The following is a 21279-nucleotide window of genomic DNA, read 5'->3' as shown; positions in this document are numbered from 1 at the left end:
TAAACCCAAAAACGTTGATTATGAACAGGACAACTTGATTTGAAAGTACTGTAAAAAAATTATGTTATATAATTTGGCAACTAAATAGACAGTGAATAATGTATTAAATGTTGTATACTCTAGGACAGGGGTCGGCAACCAAAATAACAAGAAGAGCCATTTCTTTCCAATTCGGTACAAAATTCAGTATTTCAAGAGCCGCAATGCATCTGAGTACATACTGTACATACGTACATATCGTCAAGAAGCAGCCCGTAAAGAGCCGCATGCGGCTCCGGAGCCGTAGGTTGCCGACCCCTGCTCTAGGACATTGCTAAACAATAAATTGTGGCAAAACATGCCAATTAAGGAGTTTCTTGAAAAGGACTTACAGCTTTCTTCAATAAGAAAAGGATGACAGTAACATGTTGCAAGTAACAGAGCAGCAGTGAATGCCATGCAATTGCATTTACAATCCTACAGTCTAGTGGTGATATTTCAGATATTAACATTTAATTTGAAGAACGTAATCTGAAAAGTATACAAATAAGAAGCATGATGGTTGGAATTATTGTTGCAATTTCAAATCCAGGCCAGGGTCCATTCAGTTCATCATGCATCCAGGGGTCATAATTGTCAAGTCCGTAGTGGTCAGATAGCACCTGGCCCCAACCATAATAATGTGGAATTTTGAGACAGACCAGGGAGACACCATAACTAGACTTTTAATTGGTAGTCGATGGGAACCCATTACTTTCAAAAGTCACCCCCTCAATTATTTGGGTCTTTTGGTAAAGCCATGTAGATAGAAAAAATAATAAAAACAACAACAATATCACGACGTTTTGATCGCAACACAAGTAATCGTCATCAGGTAAAAAATATAGAGGGAGAGCTGCTGAGAATACATGGTGGGAGCGCTGCTAAGGCAGGGAGTTACAGTAAAACCTTGGATTGCCGAGCATAATTCGTTCCGGAAACGTGTTCGTAATCCAAAGCACTCGTATATCAAAGCGAATTTCCCCATAAGAAATAATGGAAACTCAGATGATTCGTTCCACAACCCAAAAATATTCATATACAAATTTTTAATACAAAATACTGTACCTTTTTATATAAATTTTTTAATTTTATATCAAGTAATCAAATGTATTAATTACATTTAATCGTGGCTGGTGTGAGGGAGACGAGAGAGAGGAGAGGAGGGTTATTGTGTAGGACGACTTTCACTGTCACTAAAGGAATCGCTGACATCTGTTGGCGCACTGGAATCTTTTTTATTTTATGCGACTTTAACAAGGAACCTATCAAATGACACTTGCATTTGCCTCCTTTTGAGGATTTCGTGGAAATGTGACAGTGCATTGTCGTTAAACAGATTCATCGCTCGCACTGCTTTAGCCTTATTCGGGTGGAACTTTTCTACAAAATTTTGCACTGTTTCCCACATTTTACACATCTCCCTAATCTCATTTGAAGTGAGGGATTCCTCCGTCTTTTTAAATCCTTTATATTAAGTTCACTTGCTTGCGCGCTTACGACCGTGCAAATCTTTCCGTCGTTTTTTAACCCACTTCCCGTGATCCAATCGAGTTGACATTTTGCACACACACTCGTTGTGCGTGACAATTTATTTTCGTGAAAATTTTTTTCCAAAATTTTCCACTTTTTAGGAAAAAAAAATTTCATATTTAATTTAAAATACCAATGTGATAAAAATGAAACACTTACTCAAGAAAAACAGAAATGAATAATAAAATAAAACCGATGCCACGCATATAAAGGATTTATAGTGAAAAACTTTGTTTTTACGGGTTAATTTTTTCTCCTCCTGCTCAAACGAGATCTCCTCCATAATCTCTTGCTGTTGCTCGCAATGCTGATCCATCAGTTCGTCGGTGGTCAGCTCCTGGCCATGTTCCTCAACCAGCTCTTGAATGTCGTCCTCATTCACCTCCAGTCCCATGGTCTTCCCCAAGGACACAATTTCATCGACAATTGGCGGCTCCTGTTCATGAGCAAACCCCTCAACGCAATCAGACCACAGTTTTGTCCAAGCAGAATTAAGGGTTCTCTTGGTGACCCCATCCCAGGCGTTATCGATGATCTTGAGGCAGTTTACGATGTGGAAATGATTTTTCCAAAACTCTGAGGGTAAGGTTTGTTCCTTCGGTCACCTCGAAGCATCGCTGAAATAGTGCTTTGGTGTAAAGCTTTTTAAAATTGGAAATGACCAGCTGATCCATGGGCTGGAGTAATGGAGTGGTGTTGGGAGGAAGGAACTTGACCTTAATGAACTCGAATTCCTCCAGCAAGTCGTCCTCAAGGCCTGGAGGATGAGCAGGAGCATTATTCATAACCAGCAAGACTTTGAGTGGCAAATTCTTTTCTAAAAGGTATTTCTTCACTGCAGGACCGAAGACCTCGTTGATCCACTCAACGAACAAGATACGAGTGACCCAAGCCTTGCTGTTCGACCTCCACAAAACGTTTAACTAGCTCTTCTGCACCTTGCATTTCTTGAAGGCTCGTGGATTCTCGGAATGATACACGAGCAGGGGCTTGGCTTTAAAATCACCACTTGCATTAGCACACAACAAGAGGGTGAGATGGCCTTTCATGGGCTTGTGACCGGGCATTGCATTCTCTTCTGCTGTAATCTAGGTCCTCTTTGGCATCTTTTTCCAAAAAAGCCCCGTCTGATCGCAGTTAAAAACTTTCTGCAGCACGTAACACTCGGAAACCATGAGCTTCTGGAACTTGGCAGTGAATGCCTCAGCTGCCTTAGCGTCCGAACTCGCAGCCTCTCCGTGCCTCACAACACTATGGATGCCACTTCTCCTCTTAAAGTTATCAAACCATCCCCTAATCGCCTTGAAGCCTTCTTCGTTTTCTGTCGACGTACCTGGCAGTTCACTTACGAGGTCGGCGTACAAGGCCTTTGCCTTCTCGCAGATAAAGTTCTCGGTCACAGTATCACCTGCTTGTTGCTTCTCGTTTATCCACACGAGAAGCAACTTTTCTACATCTTCCAGAACACGTGGCCGTTGCTTTGATACTCTCGTGCCTCCTTTTTTGCTGCATCTAGCCCCCTTATTTCTTCTTTAATACTGTACAAATCGTCGACGTAGACTTGTTATAAAATCTTGCTATATCGGCCACTCGCATACCTCGTTCGTGCTTCGATGATTTCCTTCTTAACTTCCACCGTAATCATCTCCTTCTTCTTACCGCCTTCCTTTTCAACCTTTTTCTTCATGGGGGCCATTGTTGCAGTACAGTTACTAAAGAACAGTCACTACACTTGGACACAAAATTAAAAAATGCTTTACGCACACACACGTGGTCACAACACTATACTGTAGTAAACAGCATACGCTCGCACAGATGTTGACTATACGAGTGAGGAACGCCGACTGAGACACCCACAATCCCGCAGCGAGAGAGAGAGAAGAACCATTGGCTCAGTTGTGATCACGTGACGCTCGGAAAATATTTACAAGCAAATTTCATCTCTAGCCCCACCCACTGACCATTGGGCTACATTCGTAAATGGCGGCTTGCCATCCTTTTCCACCTCCATGTGGCAATGGCTATTTTCGAGGTCTCTCAAAGCTTACATTTACAAGCAAATTTCTTACATTGACATGCTAATCTCTCACAATACAATGGCCACCCCCACAGCTTCGTTTGTCAAGATTTCTCTGATTTTACATTTACATGCAAATTTAACCTCTAGCCCTGCCCACTGACCCTTAGGCTACACCCATCTCAAAACTTTATAACTCCCTAGCCTTAGCAGCGCTCCCACCATATATTCTCAGCAACTCTCCCGCTTTATTTTTCACCTGATGACAATTTCTTGTGTTGCCATCGAAACGTCTTGATATTGTTATTATTTTTATTATTTCTTCTATCTATGTGGCTTTACCGAAAGACCCAAAGAATATGAATTCCTGCAGTCACGAAAGTTTTATGTCAAGAATCACCCCCTCAAACTGGCATTGCTGACTCCGTGTGTGTGGAGCCTCACCTGTGGTGTTGAACAGGATCTGTGTGTCCACGTCGTCAGGAAGGCCCACGCGGCTCAGCTCGTCCCACAGGTCGCCCACCCCACGCAGCTCGTTCTGTGGGGGCCCGGGCGGCGTGCGCTGCGGGGACTTGCACTGCTCCCTGAGCCGGAACCAACCAGAGCCACGCAACGCCACCGGTTGAGCGGTCAGAAGGGCTAGTAGCACACGTCTCCGTCCTCCATATCCATAAGCACTCAAAATATACACACGGCCATTTACATCCACATGGGCAGTAATGTAACCTGGCCTCTCAAGTTTCATAGGCAAAGGTATTTTTCGGGCTAATGAATGGAGCAGCCCAACTTTTCAACAACAAAAAAATCCCTAATTTTGGCTTCATGATTAATATAAAAATGTTCTTGATTGATTTTGTTCGCAATGTTGATTTATTTCCCTAGGTTTTCTACTTTAGCACCTGAAGAAATTTCAAATAAAGAAAATATAGTCGACAACAACTGTTTTCGATGTTGGTTGTCCCCACCTGATGACGGACGCTTGTGTTGTGCCCGAAACGTCGTGATCTAATTAAGTTATTTTTATTTTCACCTACGTGACTTTACCGAAAGAACCAACAAGTATGTATGGATCCTTGCAGTCATGACAACTTCAAATCTAGAAAAAAACTACTATAAAATTTTGGTACTGGCAAAGGAGGTCCCATGATGTAGAATACAAGGAGTTCACTCAACAATGCTCCACTATCGAGTAGACATGGTCAAAGCTGTTTTACTCTTATCATGGGTTTTCCCCGCAACTTACCATGGTTGCATATGATGCAGTGAACTCTACAGCCAAAAAGTCTTCCTCTGGTTCTTAATTCTCAAGCATCCCACCGAGTTCAATATTCACCCTCGTTCTCTTCAATTGTATGCAAGGCAAACAAGCCCTCCTCCAACGCATGGGAAAGATTGCCTGTGGCTGGCTATAGTGCACCTGTCTTTATTCGTTAGGGCAGAAATTCCCCACATAAAATCACACATCAAGTTCAACTCAGTGATGTGCATGAATGCACAGGGACATTGGACAAATACAGGGAATCTCTACCACAGCTCAGTGAACCAGATGTGGTGTATATTACTTTTCACTGTACCTATATTCATGAGCTATGTATGCACTTAAATATTCAACTAGTTCACACTGTTACCATGGAAAGGTATCACCAAAGCCCTTTCAATGTCTTTCTCGAGTCAGAGAAGCTTTTACTTGTAAAAAGGCTACAAATGTAATGTATTGTGCTAAAAATATTGGTGATTTCACCAATGGTCCAGTTACAAACAATAAATAGTCCTGACAGCAATGAGTTAATATGCCAGTTACTAAATCTTGACTTAAAGTTTTCGTGACTGATGGAATTCATATTCTTTGGGGTTTTCGGTAAAATCACGTAGAAAGGTTCAAAGAAAATAACAGTCTGCCTCAGCAGCTTTCCCCCTCTTTTTTCTTCCTGATGACGAACGCTTGTGTTGCGATCGAAACGTCGTAGTTTTTTGTTATTTTTTGCTATTTTATTTGAACCTATCTACGTGACTTTACCAAAAGACCCAAAGAATAGGCCAGTTACTACCCTACACGTGTATGTGACTGGTCTCATTCCTAATGTTTAATTTCTAAACACAACACTGGAATGTTACCTCTTCAGTGTCCAGGACAGGTCACTCTTTAAAACTGGACCACTGGTGACACCCAAACGAAACATGCCATTCGTTCACTACACACACTGCACCACAGTTGTAACAGTGTTTAAGTATCTGCCAATGCAGTTTGGACCTTCTTGGTAAAACAAAATATAAAGACGAGACCAAACCAAGGGAGCAACACCTCAAGTCAGCACCACACTCATTACAACTTCCCATTTGCAACCTGAGACATTGTCATGGGGCCGTTTGTTTGTTGGATAAGTGGTACTGCTAGGGAATTAATTTCACAAGAAGAATGGGCAGAAGGACTGTAACCAGGGAAAACGATGTCAATGAGTTGAGTAAAGGCTGGATGATGTACCAAATTAAATTTGAATGTTTTATTTCGGTAGTCACTGGCAGCATCGGATCATTAGCTTGCTACATATAAAAGCCTGGTTTAATATTATGTGGCTGTCTACATCTGAATGCAGAATCTCAGCAGTATTGGCTCAGTAATCTGATAAATGGCACTGGCCCCCTTGAGTAGCCCAACCACCTCCTGCAGTTTTATTTTAATGCCAATGATGGCAAGGCTATACCTTGTCAAGGTAAGCCCAACGACCATTGTAGACCCTGTGTTAATCACATTGCAACTCGGTGATCAATGTGATGGCATGGTTAAGAACTGGCTATTCTGAGATCATATTAATCAGATTTGTCACTTCTCACATTCAGACACTCTTGAGTTAAAACCATGGTTGGGGGATCACTCAGCCCCTCATAGCTCCACCCCCTGGAGGACAAAGTCAATGAAATTACTATCACAATGTAGTAAGATAAGCTGTTTCCCTACAAGTGTGCATGTTGAACTTCTTTCACACCGTACATAGCTAATCGGATACTGTTCCCTACTAGAGGAATGTACAAGCTCCAAGACTGGCTCAGGACCGCTAACAGTAATGAGTGCCACTCTCATTCGAAGTGGGGGGGGGGGGGAATGGCTTATTTATTTGGTTTGCCTAAAAGGAGATTACAAAATAGAGCCTTTTGATGGCTTTTCAAACTATCCAACTAAAAAAGATGCCACAAAAAAACACAAACACACATCAAAAGGCCACAGCGCACAATACTGTAGTGGAAAAAACCCTCTGGGCACGATTCAGGCAGACATTCACATGCATTGGTGCACACTCGGGAAAGAGAGAGCTTATGTGTTAGGGCATGACACACACGCAACATCATAACATTAAAACCTACCGCTTGTTGCCCCGCGCCACTCCCGACTGTCGAGGGCTCTTCTCCCCACCGGTCAACTCTGCGGTGTCCAAGCTGCCGCGTTTGCAGCGTGGGGGGGTCACCTCCGTGAGCCCCCCAGCCCCTGCACTGTCCGAGCGGCGGGTGCGTGCAGCGGGTCGCTCTGTGTCCGAGCCCTCGTCGCGCCGCGCACGAGGCGAGGAGCGGCGGTAAGACGGCGTGAAGCCAGGCGTGGGACCGCAGCATGTCAGGTCGCCCTGGCCCAGCAGACTCTCCCCACCGCAGTGGCAGAAGGCGCAACGGTGGCCCAGGGTGTCATTGCTGCAGGGGGAATTCACACAAATCAGCTCCACTTGAGTACAATATTCCCTCGTTAATTGCGAGGGATACGTCCTGGAGACGCTCGCGAATAGAACATTTCGCGGATCGTGAATTGCTTTCAATAAATATGTAAATAAGCGATGAAATACATTAAAATTATCTCATCACCTTCTCTCCCATCACTTTTTCTCTCTCGGTGTAGTCGTGTAGAGTTCCAGATGCGATTGGCGGACAGCCAAAATTGTGGATAGCAAGTTCGTGAATAACGAGGAAATACTGTCGATATTTTCTAAATGCAGCTGCTGCTTTGGTGGTCACATTTTCCTTCCATGCGATTTTATGTTAAAGAGTAATCCTATGGATGACAGTGGGTGGTTTTATGAGTGTGCATAATGCAGGAAGCAAAAGCACAGGTTACTGTAAAATGAATCCCTTTTAAGAGAGAAGCTATTTATGAAGAAAATCGCACTGCTGTCACTTTGCAAAGGCATACTTTGAAGATATTTACTACTATAATGAGCCAAGAATGTCTGTGTGTCTCGCACGTGACGTCACTCCACGTCGACCAGCCCCCCTCATTCATAATCATGAACAGGTGACGTCCTCCACATGGATCCCCCCCCCCTCATTAATAATCATTAGCGGGTGACGTCACTCCACATGGGGGGGCGAGACGTCTCCTCCCCCCTCCTGAGCGTCAACTTACAACCCTCACTACAAATGCAGACCTCACGTCACGCGATCTCCGTAACGCTATTGAGACATAGAAGTAAAAAGGACGTCATGATGAACAAGGGATAATAACCTTTCAATGAAATAAGTCTGTCACCATGGCCTTGCAAATTTCACATGAATTGATGCAATGAATATCACGTCACGGTCTGCGTTTCGCTTGCAAGTTTCAGATTTACTGAAATACACCTGTCCTTGGATGGTCAAAAGGCTAGTTATACTATAAATACCAAGCCAGAGGTGGAAATTAATAATGCATAAACTTTTAAACTTCCGTCATTTGCCAGAAGAGAGTAAAACTTTTGATAATCCATGCTAATGTCTGCTGAAGGATGAAACACTTCTGAATCAAGTTAATTATTACAGCATAGGCACGCTTCAAAGAGATATATGGCACAGAGGACATTTTGCTAATATATACTGTACACCAGGAATAAATAAAACAATCCAATAATGATAAGAAAATGTGTTAATAAATTCACAAATTGTTGGAAAATATTTGAAAAAAGTTCTACTTTTGATAAAATATTTGCATCCAGCAAACATTCATATTTTAAACAAGCAGTCTCAACCTTTGAATGCATTTTTTTTCAAGCCAATAGTAAGGTATTGGGGGGTTCCCAAGACAGCCATCATGACAGATATGAACACTTTAAGAAAACAATGGATAAATCCTGCCTGCAACACTCACAATACTCATAAATCATTAATGAATGATAGGGTGACATCACACTAGAGGCCGACCTTTAATGAATTTCTGGTTTCGGCCGAAACCGAAACCAGACCGAAAGTTAAAAATTTAGTTTCGGCCGAAACCGAAGCCGAAACCAAAAGTTTAACTTTACTTTCGGCCGAAACCGAAGCCAAAAGTTTTACTACACTTTCGACCAAGACTGAAACAGAAAGGTATATAACCGAAGTTACCGAACACATGATTTATGAAATACTAGCTTTACTACCCAGCTTCGCCCGGGACGTGGATTCACCAAGGCCGGCCGCCTTTGTCTCCCCAGTGGCGATGTTGACATACCACACCACTTACTCGTTTGAGGCTGAGTAAACCTAGGGGAGGCCCAGGACCGGTTCAAATAATCGTCACCGGCCGTGAGTGGGAATCGAACTCGGGCCGCCGGGTTCATAGTGCAGCGCGCGAATCGCTACGCAGTCGCTGCCCCCCAGGTGCGTGACGTCATTTATTGACGGCCCCAGACCATGGTTGCGACTGTAACCTCGCTCGCAAGCTGCTGCTGCTGACGTGTGTGTTTGCAGCCTATCGCATAGGATTGCCTAGCGCCGACTGACCGGCTGATAGACTTTGCACTAGCGTTATATTCTAAAAATAAATCTTCGGTTGAGGACCGAAAGTCAGTATCAGTTTCGGCCGAAAACGAAAGTAAACCGAAAGTTAAAAATTTACTTTCGGCCGAAACCGAAAGTATGCCGAAAGTGGCCATTTGCCAACTTTCGGCGCCTAAAACGAAACCGAATTTAGGTCGGCCTCTACATCACACACTATTCGGCAAGTGACACAGCTCAGCAGTAGCAAGTTCACCGCTTATTGCAGAGGTTCACAGTTTGAATCTGGCAGGCTGCCCTCATTATTACCGGGGGTGTATTAACCATTAAATATACGCTGTCTGCTTCACAGTGGATGTTAAATTTGATCTTGAAAACAAATCACCAAAATTTACTCAATTGAGACTAAGCATAGCAATAGCGCCCCCTATTGTGATACTACTGCGGACTGTCTGTGAAACATGGCACCTTTGTGAGTCTTGCGCTATAACAAAGACATGAACGTATTCAATACCAGAGGTGGGACAAAGTCATTGTTATGCAAGTCCAAGTCGAGTCGCAAGTCATCAAATTCATGACTCGAGTCTGACTCGAGTCCAAGTCACATGACTCGAGTCCACATCTCATAGGTGGGACAAAGTCATTGTTATGCAAGTCCAAGTCGAGTCACAAGTCATCAAATTCATGACTCGAGTCCAAGTCACATGACTCGAGTCCACACCTCTGTTCAATACTATTTATTGTACTTGCTCGATACGTTTCCTATTGCTGAAAATTTCCCCAGGGAAATGAACTTGGATAATGGGTTTAGCTTTATTTTCATGTTTTTGATTATTTATATATCTTATGTTAATGCTATTTCCATTACAGTTTTAAATTCTACACGGTGCTGGTAAATATCTTTGTAATACTTTCCAGGTCTCCTTTGCGAGATAAATATTTATCTCAAGGGCTCTGATTTGACTCGTGAAAACTGCATCTATAGCATCCTGTCTGCAAGGGTTGTCACAATTTATGATCTGGAAATTCTTATTGCCAGAACCAAAATTATCCCATGGCTTTATGACACAGTGATGGTTTTAATTAACAGTAAAACTCGCAACCTAATCAACAATCGATTATGTATTTATAACCAAATAAACCAAAGCGAAGTCTATGCATCTTTAAACATGATTTTCGTATGGATTATTTGTTTAGAAAATAACGCGCATATCTGAGCCTATGTGACTACTGCATGACAGCTAACATTCAGTCTACAACAGGGGTCCTCTCAAACTTTTTAAACAGGGGGCCAGTTCACTGTCCCTCAGACCGTTGGAGGGCCGGACTATAGTTAAAAAAAACTATGAACAAATTCCTATGCACACTGCATATATCTTATTTTGAAGTGAAGAAACAAAACGGGAAAAATACAATATTTAAAATGAAGAACAAGTTAAATCAACAAACTTGCCAGTATTTCAATGGGAACTATGGGCCTGCTTTTGGCTAATGAGATGGTCAATGTCCGGTTCCATATTTGTCACTTCTAGTCGTAACAAGTGATGCAAGTGTGCATCCGTTAGTCTAGATCTGGTTGGAGATTTCAAATGTTTCATTCTGGAAAAAGTCTGTTCACAGACTTGTGCTGCCAAAGATGGTTGCCATTTTGAGTGCATGGTTCCTGAGATGAGGATATGTCTCAGAGGGGAGAGATGCATAGAAATTATGAAGGCTGCTTGACTTGAATGCGTCTTTCAGAGTCACAATTCTGCAGTTCAGCCAGTTCCATTTGGTAAATTGTATCCACATTTTCAATGTCAATAGAAAATGGGTTACGGAAAAGCTGTATGTCCTGTTCATGGAGATGAAGCTCTTTAAATCTAAATTGGAACTCCTTTTGCAATTTTTCCAGTGAATCCACACATGTTTTGTTTGGGAATGCAACCAATGGTTTTTCCGCTAACAGATTTTGAGTTGTGGGGAGATGGCAGAAGTTTTCCTCCTTCACTTGTTTGATGAGGAGGCCTAATTTTACTTCAAATGCTTTGACATGTGATTGCATATCACAGATGAGCTTTCCCTTTCCTTGAAGTTGCACATTGAAACTGATGAGTAGCTCTGTTACATCTGTCAGAAAGGCAAGGCGCCATTTCCATTCTGCATCATTGAGCTCTGGTACTTCTTTGTTTTTTGAAAGCAGAAAAGCTGTAATCTGTGGAAGTAAGTCATAGAAACGTTTCAAAACTCTCCCTCGACTCAGCCAACGGACTTCTGTGTGGTACAGAACATCTTCATAGTCAACATTTAGCTCAGACAGAAATTCCTGAAATTGTCTGTGGTTTAGTGCATGAGCTCTAATGAAGTTAACACAAGATACTACAATTTTCATAACAGAGTCCCACTTCAGTGATTTACTACACAGCGCTTGTTGGTGGATGAGGCAGTGTATGGCTATTGGATGAGAATGGTTATGTTTGTCCATCTCTTGGTTAATGCGAGCAATTACTCCTTTCTTAGACCCCACCATGCTAGGAGCACCATCAGTTGTCACACTGGCTAGTTTAGCCCAGTTCAGCTCCAAACCATTCACAGTTTGGCAAACCTTTTTATAGATATCCTCTCCTGTAGTTGCTCCTTTGATGCTTTGCAGTGCAGCAAGCTCTTCTGTGACTTCGAAATAGTCATTCGTCCCACGAATAAAAATTAGAAGTTGTGCAGAATCACGAATATCATTGCTTTTGTCGAGTGCCAAGGAAAAATAGGAAAGTTTTTTTGTGGAGTTTTGCAAATGTTGATGGAAATTGTCTCCCATTTCTTCAATCCTCCGTGTAATTGTAGGTCCTGAAAGACTCACTGTACTAAATAAATCAGCCTTCTCTGGACACATCTCTTTGGCTACAGAAAGAAGGCATTCTTTAACAAATTCTCCCTCAACGAATGGTCTGCCAGTGCACACTATTAGCTTGGCAACTTGAAAACTTGCTCGCAGTGATGAAATATTTAGCTGCTTCTGCTTCACAAAAGTATTTTGCTGAGTTGTTAATGTATTTTACAGTTTCAATATTTTATCTTTTCTCACTTCTCCGACCAAACAATCATATTTATCTTTATGTTGAGTTTCATAGTGTTGACGTAAATTGTATTCTTTGAACACAGACACTATATTCTGGCATATCAGACACACAGCTCTTTCCTTGTACTGCATGAAAAAGTAATCATAAGTCCACTGTTTTTTGAATATCCTACACTCCGAGTCAATTTTTCTCTTTCTTGACATCATTGTTTCCTAGGGAGTCAAAATTGCTATTAGTAAAATACCAATATATATACAGCGCTACAAAAACAATATACCAGCAATAACTTTGCACACACAGAGACATACAGACTGCACTGCCCATCAATGCAGTCTGATTGGGGGAACTCCGCTTTTACCCCAGGCTCACACTGGTGCGGGTGCCATTAAAAAGTTAATTACACCTGCAGTTTTGTTTACAGATCGCAGTGCGATCTGCGAACTCGCATAGGAATCTGATCGCATGGCGGAGAAGACCCATGCGATCCGATTCCACTGCAGGAAAAAAGAAGGCACATGTGCCTTTTTTCTTCCGAATCTAATGCAAGTTCAGCCATACAAGCATATGGCTGAACTCGCACTGCTCAAAGATCGCAACAGTATGAACCGGGGCTTACACAACATACAACATATAACCTCATAAAATGGAATAGCAATCAGAATATAAATGCACTTACTGTGATTTAAATTGGGTTTCCTACTCCTCGGCTGTCTGTCACTGACCAGCACGGGAAAACAGCAGGCAGCCCCTCCAGAGATCAGAGATCACTCTGTTATTACCCCTCTATCATTTACTCAGCACACAGGAATATCACTGGGAGTGGAGCCGAGGGGCAAGTGAGGGAGCTGAGGGAGGGAGAGCCAGACAAGCGCAGCCAGGGGAGGGCTGGCAGCCTTAGGCCTGGGGGGCAAGTCCAGTCAATTGGCCCATTGAACCATTCACCAGCGCAGCCCAATGAGTGCCCACCGCCGCAGCTCAATCATTGTCTACCGCCGCAGCTCAATCAGTGCTCACCAGCGCAGCCCAATTAGTGCTCACAAGCGCAGCCCAATTAGTGACCATGGGCCGGATAAATGCCCTCGGTGGGCCGCATGTGGCCCGCGGGCCGTAGTTTGAGGACCCCTGGTCTACAATAACTGTGCGATCTTGGCAAAGAGTGGGTAATAAAATTATCAATTAATAATGGGCTGGTGGGTCTGTTTCATCTGCAAGACATAAAACTATGTTTTAATCCACCAGGCACTGGACCTTCCAAACAACTGTTTTCAAGCAACATGTATCTTGACATTCTGAGTCTCATCAGCAAATGTTGCTGGAAAACATCAGTTGAGAAGGCCGACCACAGTTGATGAATATAAAGCTTAATTGAGCTTTTGCTGATTAAACAGCCAAACCTCACAGATTAAATTAACAAAAGCATAATGAATTCAATTACATCAGGATATGTAAATGAACATGAGAGGATAGCAGATAAGAGGCCATACAATTATATTTCACTAAAACACTTACGCAAACTTGGCAGGGATACTGAAGAGTGCCCAACTATTAAAGAGCATTTCATTGTTCTAAACCCAGTCAGGTGTTGCATCATCATCCCACCAGTCAATAAAAAACCATACCACAAAGTAGCAACTCAACAGTTGTCAGCCTGTGCACACGGGGTCTTTCCATTATACAGTAAAACCTTGGATTGCGAGCATAATTCGTTCCGGAAACGTGCTTGTAATCCAAAGCACTCGTATATCAGTTGTGATCACGTGACGCTTGGCAGACAAAGCATATACGTACTACTCGTATTGCAAAAACTCGCTCGTTGATCAAATTAATATTTATTTTAAAAATTTGCTCGTCTTGCAAAACTGTCGCAGACCAAGTTACTCGCAATCTAAGGTTTTACTGTAATGGTGAATTCCATGACCTGCTCAGGGTCACCAATGGAGGTGTGTTAATTTGTTAGATCTGGTAAACCACAGCAACTTACTGCCTTGAACATAATCCTGCAAATAAAATGGTGGAAGGTCTTATTTATAGATGCTGTTGTCTGAAGGAACATAAAAATAGCCATATGCGTTATATTATTTTAAATGTGCGTATATTCACACATTTGGTCCTTCCTTGGCAGCAGGAGGGACTAGGATGGCACGGCAATTTCAGCCCACGCCTTGGCACAGAAATAAAAGAACAAATTCTCCCGCTTTCAAGTTGAACTTTAAATATGATTACAGAAGCAGAGCAGGGGAAAAAAGGGTATATCAAAGGAACAGATCCCATATTTAGCCCTTCTGGCCGATTAAAGCCAACATATCATATAAAGGGAGGTGGTGGTAGCCAGCATTATGCCGAGCAACTTTCTTCTTCTCAGAAAAAATAATAAAATATTGCACCAGCTTCTAAATTTGATGTCAACCTACCTAGGTCAGCCCGAGACCAGGTTTTAATCTAACCCTCACTGGCAAGCTTGGCCAGGGATTGAACTGAGGTTGCCCAAATTGTAGTATACTGTGATAACCAACAATTCTGACAAATACAAGGCACAGATTAGCCATTACAAGATAATAACTTACTGCTGGCATCAATTTATAACCAGGACATTAAATATATTAAATTGATATAGAAACATATTTTTGTACATTTAACAACGTTCTTATTGGCTTTCAGTAAATCTATTTTCAGCCTTTTGTTCTCTGCATCACAATTTCTCCTGGGTTTAACAAAGGAAAAGTCACGAAGCCACACTCGAATACATACCTGTCAACCCATACAGTTTACCCGTATTCTTGTACAAGGAATTTGAGTCCAGGTCCATGCGGTGTACAGCCATTTCAATACGGCATTTTTTTCTTTTTGTTTGTGTTTCCCACCTTGTGATGGGACTTTGTAGAATGATCGTTGAGATTTCTAAGGGCACGGAGTGACCAATAAGGTCAGAATTGGTCTGGAAACAGGTCCCTGCGGGGTGGGCTGGTAGGAACGAATAACCAAAGAATATAAACATAATGTATTATTACACTTGTTTAGCCAGGAAAGCCTCACTGAGTGTAAAGGTTTTTGTAGGGTCCTGCCAAGTGTTTGCAGTAGGGGGCGATGTTGCTACACCTAATCGGACAATACGAAGGGAGAGTTTGAGGCCTAGTTCTAGGCTTTAGGCCGAGCTGTATGTTTTAGGCCGCTGTGAGTTAATTTTAATTTAAATGTGTTAATTATTAATGTTTAATTATTAATGTAAAAGCTTAAAATGTAAATGTTTCAATTTAAAAACATCAGGGAATGTAACATTGTTAAACATTAACTCCCTTTCACACACGCAGGGGTACGATACGAAGGGAGAGTTTGAGGCCTAGGTCTAGGCTTTAGGCCTAGCTGTAGGCTTTAGGCCGCTGTGAGTTAATTTTTTATTTAAATGTTTTAATTAAAAGCTATCTCAGGGAATTATAAGGGAATGTTACACTTGTTTAGCCAGGAAAGCGTCACCGAGTCAAAAGGTTTTTTAATTAATCTCAGGGAATTATAAGGGAATGTTACACTTGTTTAGCCAGGAAAGCGTCACTGAGTCTAAAGGTTTTTGTAGGGTCCTGCCAAGTGTTAGCAGTACGGGGCGATGTTGCTACACCTAATCGGACATCGGACGGACGGACGGACGATATAATCTAATGTAGGCTGGTTCACTTCGTTCCTACCAGTATAAGGTAAGCACTGATAAGGGGTTTACAGGTATGCAAGTAAGCCAGAATTATCAGTAATCAGGAAAGGCTACTGAAATAAACAAAAACTATGCGGAACACTATCTGCACTAATTCAGCTGCACATGGTAAGATGTGAAATAAAGCTCCATGCTAATCTTGTGTAAAAAAATCTAGATGAGCTTATTAAAAATGCGAAGTATAAACACACCAACCTTGACCACTGCAATACAGTCCATACAACTGGCGTGCATGTGTACTAGCCATTGTAAAGCGATACAGTAAAACCCTAGTTCGCCGGATCCTGGAAAAGTTGATTTTACATTGAGCCCCGCTAGGTCGCTGAATAAATGGGGAATGGAGGAGGGGGATGGGGGAGGATGATGGGTAAACAGAGCAGACCAACTGACGGAGTTAGCTATAATACAGTACTCAACAGAGAATACAAACAGCGAGTACTTTGTTTTTTTGGTTTATATAATTACACACACTAATATACCATTGGAACCTCCTTTGGCAGTAGCAAAATATGAGAATTGTTTTTTTACCCTTTCATCTGGCATCAAAACTGACACCTTTACAAGGAGTCATTTTTACATTGATTACAATACCTGCGGTCAGAATGCAAACAAAAAACACAACTCTGATAATGTATGCACTGTCCTTGAAATTGATTGGTCCACACCCGAGACAGCTTTTCTTAGAGCCTAGTCTCACATGGTGTTGGACGAGATGACGCCAAAAGGCCAACACCATGTGAGACTCGGTTCTAAGAAAAGCTGTCTCTCGGGTGTGGACAAATCAATTTCAAGGACAGTGCATACATTATCGAAGTTGTGTTTTTTGTTTGCATTCCAACTGCAGGTATTGTGGTCCAATGCAAACATGACTCCTTGTAAATAAAGGTGTCAGTTTTGTTGCCAGATAAATGGGTAATAAAACAATGATCACACGCGGATATATTTAATACACACTCACATATACACGGCGTTTATATTGTTACATAGGTTTTTATTTGTTTGAAAGCTTGCCACTTTTCAACTCACCCGAACAGTACACTCGTTATTTCGGATAGCTGAAGTTTTACCGTTTGCAGTGCACTTATGAGATGCTGCATCGAATTCCGTGAGCCATACTCTTAAACAGGTCCAAGTGCTTTACTCGTGCCGTTTACTGCTACCCATCTCTCGTTTTTTATATGTATTTTTATCAATGAACTATATAAGTTATTTAAGCTTGTCAGAAAATATCTCTGGGCTTTCACATCCAGTTAACCTCAGCCATAATCCTCTGCTACACGGTGACGGTAAGCCACTTCTAACAAACTGTGCAGTACACGATGGTCATGAAATCGTCTCGACCTGTAATTACTAAATTAATAGTTCATAAAGCCCGTCTTCACCAGGCAAAGGTTTTATATAAATATAATAACTAACTTGATTTTCTTCTCGTTTTTAATCTATGTTTAGACACTCAACTACTAAAAAAAAATCCACGAAAAAATGTTGACTGCTTTATTAAAATTCTTATATTTAAAGATTATCTTATTTTATTAGAAAGAACAAAAAATTAACTTAATACTCTGGGGGAAAACTCCTATCTTTTACCGTTTTCAAATTATTCAGATTTGAACATCATAAAGTGTACTTTTTCGTTCAAAACCGCTTTAATCAGAAATATTTAAAAAAAGAATAGTCGATAGAACAAGGGTTCTCCGCTTTAACTTAATTTGCTGTGTTTAACGCTATGTCGAACGGAAAAAACGCAATCTTATATTTTGAACAGTTTCTGAATGATATGCACAAACATGTTTGTGGGGCACTTAAAATCAAGATTTGGGGGCCTTAAAATGAAAAATCTTGGATTTTAAGATTGTTCCTGTTGTTTGTCCTAAAAACTACCTATGTACCAAATTTCAACTTTGTACCTTGTCAGGAAGTACCCGAGAGGTTTTTGAGACATACGTACATACAGATTAAGGTATTTATTTAAATATCTATACAGGAAAGCAACCCATATGGATGCCTACCTAAAACCCGACTCCCACCACCATCCATCCCAGAAGAATTCCCTCATCAAAACTCTACACCCTAGAGAGCTCAATGTATTTCCGACTATCATCACCTAGCCAGTGAACTGGAACACGTAAACCAAGCTCTCAAGACGAATAGATATTCAGACTACACAATCCGTAAAGCTATCACCCCAACTGTTGGGAAAGAACCATCTGAGGACCCAATCAAAACCATCACCTTGACATACATAGCAGGGGTCACCAAACATTTTTCCAAAATCATGAGCAAACACAGGATCCAGGTTCGATTTAACATAATACATAAAATTCGTGATCTGATCCCATCTGTGAAGGATGTGATCCCTGACATGCAATACCCCGGCGTCTACAAACTAAGCTGTGTCTGCGGCAGTAGTTACATTTGGGAAACTAAGCGACATGTCTTGGACCGTGTTCATGAACATCAGGCAGATCTGAAACACGGTAGGGCCAATACATCATCCGTGGCTGATTATTGTTTTAATGCGGTGGGCTCACACAAAATGTATTTCTCTAAGACGAAGGTACTTTGCAAACCCACTGGCTATGAACAAAGATTACTTCATGAAGCCATCCATTCTACAGACAGACACAATGTGAACCGAGAAGATGAGTATAAACTCAGCAATCACTGGAAGGACGTTATCAACCAGTTTAAGTCATAACTGGCTATGTTTCCATTTTAGACCTGGCAGCCCTTTAATTGGTGGAATCCCACCACCAGCGCCATCGTTGCACTCTACGATTACCATTAATTGCATTAACATTAGCTGCCTCGCGCATGCTGATGACACTTGGGCTACACCCATTTTAAACCTTTATAAATAGTTTGCCTTTAGAGGCTAACCCCCTTTTCTTGATGGCGACCGCTTGTATTGCAATCGAAACGTCGTAGTTTTTTGTTATTTTCTTTGAACCAATCTACATGACTTTACCAAAAGACCCAAAGAATATACATATTTAGTTATTTTTTTACTTAAAACATGTTCGTTAAAATTAAGTTATGTACCTTGGTAAAAACTTGATTTATAACCATTAGCAATTCCCCTTACGGCAAAGCCAATTTTTAAGGTAGATGAACACATAAGGATCGTCACATCATCACTCCACGAACACAACAGGAACCACGTAAAGAATAAGAGGGTGAGAGAGAAGTCTGATGCCGAAACAGAGCAGTGAAGACTCTCACAAACTTAAGTATAACTAAAACTGGAAAGAAACAGAACTAGCACGTAAGACTTACCTGATCATTATAAAGCGATGAACCCTGGCAAAACCCTCCTAATTATTTGAGTACCTCGACGAGGGGGTGAATGGGAGGGAGATCAGCAGATTTGAATTTCTTTACACCAAGATATGAAACCATGTTTTATTTGTCCATGCTGCTAATGGTCACTTAGTTATTCCTAATTTTTAGCTGGTACTCCTGAAGAGCGACAGGCTGAACTCCTTTCCAGAATGAGGCATTTTACGAAGCCCTGTAGTGCCCTGCAAATGTATGCGGCAACCTCCAAGTTGCCGCCTTGCAAAAAACATCCAATGGCACGTTTGATGCCCTGGCCCACAATGTTGCCACCACTCTGGTGGAATGGGCCCTAAAACCTTCAGGGAATCCTTTTTGGTGAACACATGATAATGCCTGATACATTATTTCAACTATACAGAAATTCAGACCTTCGAGGCCGAATTACCTCCGACGGCGTTCCCGTATAATTCGAACTACTGCGATCCTTGCCAGCCCGATTTCCTTTGCAGATAGAATTTCAAGGCTCTTGGTATGGAGAGCCCTCTGTTTGTTTTCCTGATGTAAACGGGGCCAGACAAAGTAAGCAAATGCAGCTATTGCTGCAAAATAAATGTCGATGCTACCTTAGACTGAAACTGTGGCGAGATAATCCACAAAGGGGGATGGGCCAACAAGGACTGTAACTCTCCCAACCTTTTCGCAGATGTATTCACCACAAGAATACCATTTTCAGAGTCATAAATCATTCTTAAGCAGTGGCCATAGACTTGAACGGTGTGTATAAGTGCATCTAAGATCCCAAGGGGACAATGAAGCTGGCTGCCGTCTAACTCTCCAGAGCCATAGTCCTCGGGAGCCGAGACAGCGCTGCCATGGACCCCACTGGGACATCGAGGACATGCTTAGTGGAAGGCAGGGATCACCGACAGGCATATTCTTATAAACGCAGTCACACTATGACAATCCCCAATGCTGCCTGTAAGTGACTAGCGATGACTGGCGACCGCTTCACAGGGGGTCCTGTGCAGCCCTGACACACCAATCAGACAAGGACCTCCAATGATCAGTATACACCTTTCCTGTGGGACTGTCCTTGATTTCAGCAGTATAACCTAAACCTGCTATGAAAAACGCTGGTGGGCAAATCTCACCCTTTCACCGTCCAGGCAGTCAAACGAAAAAATGTGGGCAGCGTACGTCACCCTGCTGAAGAAGTATTCCCAAATCAGGAGCATCCTCGGAGGAACTGTACTTAGTTCTAGACGGTCCGAAAACCAGTGCTGCCTGGCCCAATGTGGGGCACTCCGCAGCACTGAAGCCCTGCCCCTTCTAATTATGACCACGACCCTCAGAATGAGGGACCACGGAGGAAAGGTGTAGAGACCGTCTCCGGTCCAACGTATCATAGAACGTGTCGGTCGTGACCTCTCCTGGGAATCGAAATCGGGTGCAGAAATGTCACAGATGGTTGGTTCCCAAAGCTGAGAGGTCCATGTCGAATGGACCAAACCATCGTTGCACCTCCTTTAACACCTCGGGATGTATATATGTTGAACTTCTTTCGCACCGTACATAGCCAACCATGCAAATAGGAGGTAGGATGTTTTGTAACATAATCTTAGTCAATATCTATGTTTCATATGCATGTCATAGCAGGTAACATACACGGATTAAACAATTTCACATTGAGGCAGACTGCACATCGGCTTCCTCCAGTATAAATAAATATTCATATTTTGACTGGTAGGTTGCTTTTCACTGTTCAAGTTCAGTTTTCCAAAAGCACTCGGACCTGCTCGTCGACCTATATTTGATCACTTTGATCTCTGTTCACCTTCAGTAACTGTCCAAGGAACAGATATGGAGAACAAAAGTTACAAAAATAATTGAGGGATTCATGCGCCTGGGTTTAAGCCTTTAGCGTACTCATGACCTACAATGCCCATGCCCGAGGTTAAACCAAGGGCATT

The 21279-nt window shown here is 42.1% G+C and overlaps 1 protein-coding gene across 9 annotated transcripts in view; it reads right to left on the bottom strand.

Annotated features, from left to right (window-relative positions):
- The window catches only part of KMT2C (lysine methyltransferase 2C), a 174231-nt gene that overhangs the window by 103905 nt on the left and 49047 nt on the right, over positions 1-21279 (bottom strand). For all 9 annotated transcript variants that reach the window (XM_078855009.1, XM_078855017.1, XM_078855026.1 and 6 more), the window contains 2 exons: positions 6929-7246; positions 4013-4152 (listed from right to left, as the gene is read on the bottom strand). In XM_078855009.1, the coding sequence (XP_078711135.1) occupies positions 4013-4152; positions 6929-7246 (458 nt within the window). The remainder of the gene's footprint in view (positions 1-4012; positions 4153-6928; positions 7247-21279) is intronic.

Source organism: Lampetra fluviatilis, chromosome 1 (genome assembly GCF_964198595.1).
Source record: "Lampetra fluviatilis chromosome 1, kcLamFluv1.1, whole genome shotgun sequence".
Taxonomy (NCBI): Eukaryota; Metazoa; Chordata; class Hyperoartia; order Petromyzontiformes; family Petromyzontidae; genus Lampetra; species Lampetra fluviatilis.
Note: the sequence above shows the minus strand (reverse complement) of the source record. Positions and strands in the feature narration are given on the sequence as shown.